The sequence below is a fragment of the Magnolia sinica genome, chromosome 12, assembly GCF_029962835.1.
Source record: "Magnolia sinica isolate HGM2019 chromosome 12, MsV1, whole genome shotgun sequence".
Classification (NCBI taxonomy): Eukaryota; Viridiplantae; Streptophyta; class Magnoliopsida; order Magnoliales; family Magnoliaceae; genus Magnolia; species Magnolia sinica.
The window spans coordinates 3,275,047-3,284,016 of record NC_080584.1 but is presented as its reverse complement, the minus strand read 5'-3'; the positions used below and the strand labels follow the sequence as shown (position 1 = coordinate 3,284,016).

At 39.0% G+C, this 8,970-nt stretch overlaps 1 protein-coding gene across 1 annotated transcript in view; it reads right to left on the bottom strand.

Annotated features, from left to right (window-relative positions):
* Window positions 1-454: 454 nt before the first annotated feature.
* LOC131220796 (vacuolar protein sorting-associated protein 53 A) overlaps window positions 455-8,970 on the bottom strand; it is a 37,656-nt gene continuing 29,140 nt past the window's right edge. The window contains exons 15-24 of the mRNA XM_058215639.1: window positions 7,959-8,066; window positions 7,781-7,846; window positions 7,150-7,227; window positions 6,920-7,053; window positions 6,274-6,367; window positions 4,067-4,144; window positions 3,837-3,899; window positions 2,577-2,645; window positions 2,402-2,497; window positions 455-1,004 (exon numbers count right to left, since the gene is read on the bottom strand). Coding sequence (XP_058071622.1) covers window positions 708-1,004; window positions 2,402-2,497; window positions 2,577-2,645; window positions 3,837-3,899; window positions 4,067-4,144; window positions 6,274-6,367; window positions 6,920-7,053; window positions 7,150-7,227; window positions 7,781-7,846; window positions 7,959-8,066 — 1,083 coding nt within the window. The 3' untranslated portion in view covers window positions 455-707. The remainder of the gene's footprint in view (window positions 1,005-2,401; window positions 2,498-2,576; window positions 2,646-3,836; window positions 3,900-4,066; window positions 4,145-6,273; window positions 6,368-6,919; window positions 7,054-7,149; window positions 7,228-7,780; window positions 7,847-7,958; window positions 8,067-8,970) is intronic.

The following is an 8,970-nucleotide window of genomic DNA, read 5'->3' as shown; positions in this document are numbered from 1 at the left end:
AATTAAACCATCACCGTTCAAATTAAATAAATAATATCCAGGAGAGCAGCAAATGAGGGGCCAGCATTTTGAAAATGGTAGTAAAATATCACCCTATCTCCCCATACATCGTATATCCGAAAACTAAAGAATTTCAGGGACATCCAAACCATCGGCTCTGGCAGTGGAGCATGCCTCCCTGTGTACACTCTCATTCTCTTCTCACGATGTCTGACCATCCCAACCATTCAACTGGGCCTTTATAAATCTAGACCATTGTTGTAATAGTCCATTCTCAACCGTATTGGATCATCATCTGGTAGGGGAGTAATTGCAGCACGGCCCATCCCATGACTCATCCCACCAGACCAATGGTTTAGATTACTGTAATGTGGGCCCTACCTTATTTATTAAATAAATAAATATAAAAATTAGAAAAATAAAAATAAAAATAAAAATAAAAAAGAAGAAGAAGAAGAAGAAGAGCTGTTTCTTGAAAACTTCAAATTTCTTCTGTCTTGCTCCCAAAACTAGGAAATAGATGAACAAATCAAAGAGAGTCATTCAGACTCTTACTATTTGGAATTACAGCCGCAACCCACAACCTCATTAGGCTTTTTTTTTTTCTTTTCTTTTTTTGTTCTCATCTGTTAAAAAGATGGATGCAAAGACTATCTTTTGAAAAAAGGAAAAAAAAAAATACAAAAGACTTGCATGTTAAACCTGTTTCATGGGTTGAATAGCTTCCGGAAAGGCCCATCCTTGCGATCTTTTGCAGCCTCCGTTAGAGCGAGGAACCTCTTGAATCCAGTCGTGGCAGCACCACGGCCAAGAGCGGCTGCCCGAGTGAGCACATCCTCTCTCGATATCGCTCCAGTGGTATTTGGGGTGGACGTAATGGGAGCAGTTATGACCATTGGCGCCGATGGCACGACGACTGATGGGACCGTTGATGGGTGCTTGATTCCTGACCCGTGCTTGTTGAAATCATCCAGTATAGTTTGCTGGTCTGCTTTCTTCAAGCCCTGCATTCCACGTGGTTTACATTTTAAAAAATTTAAAAATTAAAAGAAGTTTTTGACCTTGGCCTTGGCTTTCAAACTATGATGAGAAAAAAGTCTCAGGGGAAGTGTGTGCTTTTTATCACTATCACTAAAGGGGTGGGCTGGCTGGGCTGCCTTTTCAATCAATCTCCGGCCCCATCTCAATGTGTCTCTGCCATGGACATTGCTGTACATAGTTCTAAAACTCACAGAGTCAACTCGAAACTCGGCCAGGTCAACTCAACTCAGCAAGATCTCAATGCACTATAGAATTCGCTGGCTGTTTGTGGAACGAATGTGAGAATTCACCAGTTTTAAGGCCGTGTTTGGATGCACTAAAGAATTGAATCACAATAATTTGTTCATAAAGTGGAAATGACCAAATTTTAGTTTCCTAATTTCATTTTCATATTAAAGGACCAGATTCCAAATTGCAATTGCGTTACTTTCAGGTTGGACCTGAAAAGAATGTAACAGCAATTTGAGGGCTCTTTCCTCATTATGATAAGGTGACCACAACTCCACCGTTTCCTCTATAATGAATGAACTGTTGTGATTCGATTCATCCAATAACATTTCATGGAAACGGGAAGCTTCTTGTCACACTGTTTTGACTATTTATTGGATAAAATAGAGAACTACATGTCATTTCTGAAATCAGTGAGCATTTCCACCATTTCTTAAATGGCGGCATCTTGTCCTTCATACACATGTCATACATTCATGTCAGTTCATTATAGATGACAGCACAAATCATGGACTCATTGTGGATGAAGCATAACCCAAAAATGAAATGATCTTTAACCATCTGATATCAACAACTGAATTTGGACTCAGCCATTTTCTTTCTACTCTCCAATTGATAGCCCACTAATTAGACGGTTAGAATCTAATGATCAGCTTGATTTTCAGGATATGCTTTTTCTGCTATGGACCCATGATTTGGATGCTCTGGATTGATATGCATGCATGCCACAGTACAGTGAATCCATCAGGTTGGTCCAACCTCATACATGTTTTCCCAAAAATAAAATCTGGTCCAATCAGCATCAAAAACAGGTGGATGGGTTAGAAAACTTCAGCCAAGTTTTCTCAGAGCCATGCATTTGTTTTGCAAACTGTGGCCACTAGATGAGTGGATCAATCTGATTCTTGGGTTAGGGCATCAATAAAGTGGTGCCGTTTTGATAGATGGATAGGATCTCGAACCTATTGTGCCATGCCGCATGTGGCATGTACATGAGCTTTATTGCATGTGCGTGCGGGCTCAGTAAAGCTCTCAGTAACAAATTCATGATAAATCTTTAGCTGCCTAAGACAACTTTTCAATCGTAACATGAAGATGGGGGGGGGGGGGGGGACAGAGATGAAAACAGAACCTTTAGCTCAAGTATCCGCTGGAATTCCGAAGGTGTCCCCTCAGGAAGCAGTGCTCGGTACGTATCACCCACAGAATCGATGGGTGACAAAATAACCTGCCAAACAGGGGCAGCATTTCATTTATAAGATCAAATAACTGTCGCAGTAAGAATCACCTCGACATCAATCACTCACCTTTAAAAGAGCTTCAGCCTTGCTCATTTCACGGCTGACAAATTTTGAGTAGCCGGCAGCACCCGATGCCTGTTGGAACAGGAGAGCTTTAGTACCAAGGCAAGAAATGCCAACTATTGGAAAATGGATGTTTGAAAACAATCCAAAGGCAAGGAAGCTACAAAGGTCACTTGAAAGGAAATTATGCACACAGAAGCACCCATTTATTCATACATAACTGTACATGACATATATGCACATGCATGTATGCTTTGTTGTCCAAACACTGGTGTAGATGCATGTATACAAGTTTGCAAGCATAGATGCATGATGCACTTGCATGGGATAGCCTGTCATTTCTTTTTTATAAATAGAAATATATATATATATAACATAGAAACTTGCAGTATGGGACACATTACAAAGTAGGTCACAATATGCTGCCTGGTATGGATTGTGTTTATTATAGAAAGCTTCAACATGGGGACAGTCTGTGTGTTGGTTCAGCACATTGTAGTTGAGCAAGGACAAATAAATTCATTCACCTTCTTCACTGGTTCTGGTATTATTTCTAGTTCTATAATCTATATACCACATATTTCTAATGCATTTATCTCAGGTACCTTAATTTTTGTATATGAATGAGATGCCAATATTCACTGACGATGGGGCCTTAGATGGGAATGATTGGAAAAATAAGATTCATATAGCCAGATCCAAATAGCTAGGACAAGGCAAGATAATGGTGATACATCAACATCACAATGGCTGCTTCTAATAAATTCTGATAGCTTCTCGGCAGTTGCTTGTGGCCCTTGTTTAGTTTCAAGAAGCAAGCAGCAGCGGAATTGGGTGTGGGAGCGAGTAATCTTCTATGTCAATATTTAAATAGTATAAATATGCTTGGGATTCAAGAGTGGGAGCACAAGTTGGAAGCAGGAGTGACATCTGTGTAGAAGGTTCTGCCAACTAAATTGTGGCCTCTCTGTTTGTTTATTGCAGTGCCATCATCAAGAGGATAGCTAGTTATTGAATATGCATCTGTTCGTGAGTATAACTACATGTATGTTTTGCCATGTCAGCTAAATGCAATTGACACCAAACATGCCACATGCAAGTAATAAGGAACATGCAGTAATAGATCTGCCTGAGGCAATAATGATAGATCCCATGTTACCATTGTACAGCATACTCATTTTAAATTGAAGTAGAATGGCAAACATGTCACTGGATGAGGATGATCATTGATATCATTGCATGTTTCGCAACTAAAGAACATACCTGTCTTCCAAGTGCAGGAATGTCCAACAGAATTGTCTTTACAGCTTGAGTGTCCAGCAGCATCTAAATCAAGTGAGAATCAAATCGCCCCAAAATTAGATAAGCCAGTGGCTTGATGAGGGTCTTATTTCTTCGACACAGGCCCATTCTATGTCAATTGCCTGTAGCCATGTGTTTGGTTTACTGATTTCTGAAACACTTGGCATAAAACCATTGAAGCTAGTAAATACCTGTTGTGCACCTGTTTCTGATATTTGTTTGCATTTGTAAATGTTGAGGTAGAAGCGAGGGCCAAGAGAAGCTGCTAGCTGCATAAAATTATTCAAATTTTAGGTAATTTTATCTCAAACAAGAGTTCACATAAAGATTACAAAGTTAATATACTAACTGTAAATTATATTTCTTTGGCATGGAGCATGACAATCATATTCTGGTCCACACAGCTACTCATATTTGCCATATGGGAGATTCTACAAGTAATCACAATGGTGACATCCAAATTTTACAGATTTGGAACACTGTTTTGGGGCATGTTTCGATCCACTTCCAAATGGGATTGATTTGGCACTTCAACATAAAACATCACTATGTGCTTGGGACTTGGGAGTTAGGGTAGCTCGGGAAACAAAAGTCGAAATCAAATTAAGCGGTCTGCTTTTTCCACAAGAAATCGGTGACTATATCTCAATGTTGATTTGAAGGGAGCACATCCCATCCACCAAAAACAGAAGCACCCAAAACATATAGTTGACATTAAGTTATACAAGCACATCATGCTAACAATGAAGTGTGAACTGGCAGTGGGTGTACTAACAAGCTAACCAAAAAAAAAAAAAAAAAGCACATCAAGCTAGATTGCTTGCACCAATAGGTAATAAATAGGATGAGGGAAAGTTGACTTAGATGGTTTGATCATGTGCAACAGAGACCGAGAACTGCACCGGTTAGGAGTGAGTTGGTACAAGTTGAAGGCTCTAAAAGGGCAAGGGGAGGGCCCAAATGGACGTGGATGGAGGTGGTAAAAAAAGACTTGATGACCTATGGTCTACTTGAAGGTTTGGCCCTTCATAGGGTGGAATGGCTCAACAGGATTCATGTGGCCAACCCCAATTAATTGGGATAAGGCTTAGATGTTGATGATGATGTTCCAAGTTACTAACTATAAAAGGAGATAGTGTGTTTGTTAATTGTTTGGGCAGTCAAGGAACAACACATTCGTAGAATAAGTAGCTAAAATGAGGATGTTGAGATGAGTGAGAGGCAAAATAACAAAGGATAAAATTAGAAATGAACATTCAAGGGAACTACGGAGAGGCCCCGATAGGTAGTAAGATGAGGGGAAGTAGACTTCGATGGCTTGGCCATGTACAAAAGAGGCCAAGAACTGCAGTTAGTAGTGAGTTGGTTCAAGTTGAAGGCTAGATAAGGGGAAGGCCCGAAAGGACTTGGTAGCGGTACTATGAAAAGAACCATAGTTCAAGTGAGGATATGACCCTTAATAAATAGAAATGGCAGAAAAGGTAGTATGAAAAGAACCATAGTTCAAGCCTGTGTGAGGAGGATATGACCCTTAATAAATTGAAATGGCAGAAAAGGTAGCATCAAAAGAACCATAGTTCAAGAGTGTGTGCGCGCGCACGTGTAACTTCTTATCATGTTAGAGTATCTATAATTTGAGAATTTTATTTCATTAAGTACCAATTAAGATGGACCAGAGGGGTCTCTACTCATGGCTCAGTGGTAGACAGTGTTTCTGGAGTCACGGGTTCGAGAACCCATGTGTTGTGTGTGTGGGTGTAAGAGTGTGTGTGTGTGTTCACCTTTCAAAAAAAAAAAAAAAAAACAACTAAGATGGACCAGAGAAATATTAATCTTTCAATTTAGCACTTGAACTTTAGACTGATATCTAAAAGGCACATCTTAAAATATTCTAGGAGCTTTTGGTTCTCCTTTGACCAAATAAAAATTTCCAACTAAATTGCAGAAAATATCAATGCATAATTTTAACCATAGCAGCCCAAAAGTCTGGTGGACACTTTCTAGGTGAATGATTGGGCAATTTAACTCATGAAAGCGACAGTTGAATAGTTAGGTATGTTCTACAATGTTGATATGTTTCAGTATTGGCCAGTGGCTGAAAAGACCGTAGCATAGAGTATCAGCAAAAACATACTCTTATAATTTTGGCAACATAGAAGATAAAAAGAACGTATTGGCTAATATTGTCAGATACATTTTGGTATTAGCAGTTATCTGATGTGCTGCATGAATACTATTTTAACACAACTATGGATAAGTACATTATTCATAGAATCAAGTGAAAACATAGATTTGGGCATCCATGATTTCACCATAATGCAACAGTAGTTGTGAGTCTTGTGACAACCTCCACCAGGTATGATAGAATGTGGCACTCAACTATTTGCTAGATAAATACCTTGTCAAGAAAAAACTGGAAGTAGATGGGAGATAGCAGACTTCCAAGAACAGGAATACTACTGGAAAGAATTGAATTTATACCATTGACGTACCTGTAAGATAGCCATAGAATTCATTACACAATCATGTTGTCATACATACTTCTAAGTAAGAAATGACAGTTTAATGCACTTGCTAAATGAAATGAGGAAATATATCACCATCAATTGAGCATTAAATGTCTAGCAAAATGTGCATGTGGGGGCCACCTTTTGGTTATTCAAAGCATTTGTGTTGTGGGCCCATGGTGGATGAGAGATACCCAAAAAATCCCCAATCAGATGATCCTAACTGTCAGATTGAGTCCTGTTAAATGCAGATCATTGATCGTAGTTGTCCATTTTCATCTGATGACTAGGATCACCTAATAGAGGAGATAGAAGCTCATTTGTTGTAGTTGCCCATTTTCATCTGACCATTAAGATCATCTGATAGGGGAGATAGAAGCATGGCAACTCTAATGATGCAGAGCACCGCATCAACAACTTATACTACTGAAAGATAGCATCCATATGTACCACCGCTGGTTCAAACAAAAAGAACGACATTTCTTTCATTTGATCCTCAAATGATGCATCAAACAAAATAGGAGAATGGAACCGCACTCTGATTGGTCACCAACACTTTCAAGAGTACCCCATGGAACACGTGTCATTGCAGCCATTTCAGCATCAAATTTAGTTTCTAGACCGTGCACTAATGTAATCAATGCTTTTGTGATCACCACTGAGAACTCGTCCTGCACAATTACATAGAAATTTCATGCACATGAATTGAAGAACTTTTGCAGACCAACCTGAGGTGGCAATCCTCCCATTATGAGATGGTTAATTACCTGCACTTCTGACATATCAACCTTCTCCGCAAACTGAGAATCAATCATTTTTGAAACATTTTCAGCCAACTCACCAGCCTGTTAGGAGAAAGAGAGAAAAAAAAAGTTAGTAGACCAAATAACAACCAGTAACAGGAATTTAATTCCTATGCAACCATCGAAGTAGTTATTACCTTGGCTATATGGTTACATCTAATTTATCAATGAAATTTAGGTCTCCGTTATTTAAGAGACTATAAATGCTGCTTTCAAACACTATAATTTGCTGAGGAAAAGAAACTCAAGGACTCAATTGGATTCACTGTAAACATATTCGGGGGCATAGCATTCTCCAGATGCATGATCTTCCATTTGGAACTACCAATCAGGCAGCCAAACTGGTTCCAAGCAGTGCTACTGAAGGCACACGTTGCAGAAAGGGGTTCCTTTAATTGACAGATTTTGACTGTTTAAAGTTCTCTCTCTCTCTCTTTTCCTCGATTTTCAAGAAATCCAGTCAGGAAGCAAATCTTACCAGTTTTCTAGTCCAAATTGGATGGCCATGATTCTGATGAGATGACCCATCTGATTTTTGCAAACCAAAGATGCTTCCTAATATATTTGCATAAAAAGTATTAGGGAAGAAACCAACCGTTTTATGGCAATATTCTGCAGTATTCACGATATAGCAAATCACCCTCTCATCCTTGTCAGAAGTCTGCCAGGTGTCGTCAGATACATACAAAAGAAAAGAATTATGAAATCAGTGTGCCTGTAGAAAGAAATGTCCAGCATCAAACACATGCAAAAGAAAGTGTGTTTCTAAAGACCTTGATCTGTCCATCCGTGCCAGTGGCAGCTGCAACAAACCCCGCTCCACCCTTTGGTAATCTAGCAAATAATTTTGACGCGTATGATTTGAGAATTCTTTGAAATACCTAAATCACCGAGACAATATAAGAAGTCATGTTCTGTATTGACTGTAAAGCACAAACAGAGCAACTGGAACACTTAATATTGACATTAAGGGGAAGGGGATCAATTTCCTCGTATATTAAGACTGAATCTAACAATTAACAAACACCACCAATATAATGCAAAAGTTACTGAAAATAATCTATTCAATGCTATAAACCATGCAAAAATTTGGAACAAACAATGCAACTAGAACCTAAAATACTTCCTCATCACGTTGAAGCACAAAGAGGTAGGTTGATCAGATGAAGGATGTTTCTTTTATTTTCAACAGTTAGGAAGTCCATAATTTCTATCAAAGCATAAAACAAAATGTGTGCATTCAATTAAACTCTTCCTTGATCCCCACTGATAACATGAAGGTGTTTTCTGAGATAACTTGTACAGGAATTTCATGGCACTTTGAGAGATGAGTTTTTCTGGCATTGGACGTGTCAGGGCTGTGGGATCATACCACCCAGCTATTTTAGGCTTAACAATGATAAGTGTTCTCTTGATCTGATGCTAGTGATGGGGTAGGATCGGCCAATGCAAAAAATGTTGGCTCTCCATGAAGGATTGTGCAGATGTTGGCGTTGGTTTCCATGTCTTTATTTATTGAAGGAGACCCACGGACCATCATCAAGTGGGCTCTTCTAGGGAGCTGAGTCGTGAAGATTAACTCCATCTATTTCAAAGATCCAGCATGTTTGCAGAAATAAATATATTTTATTTTTTGATATTCAGAAGGATGGTAACAAGGCAGCGCTTGCTTTAGCAAAAGGAGTGATGAAAGGGTCACTTGTTCATGCCTCGGTGTCACCCCCAAGTCTTTCTGTTCTGCATATTTTTATTATTCCTTATAAATTGGTGGTTATTTTAAAAGAA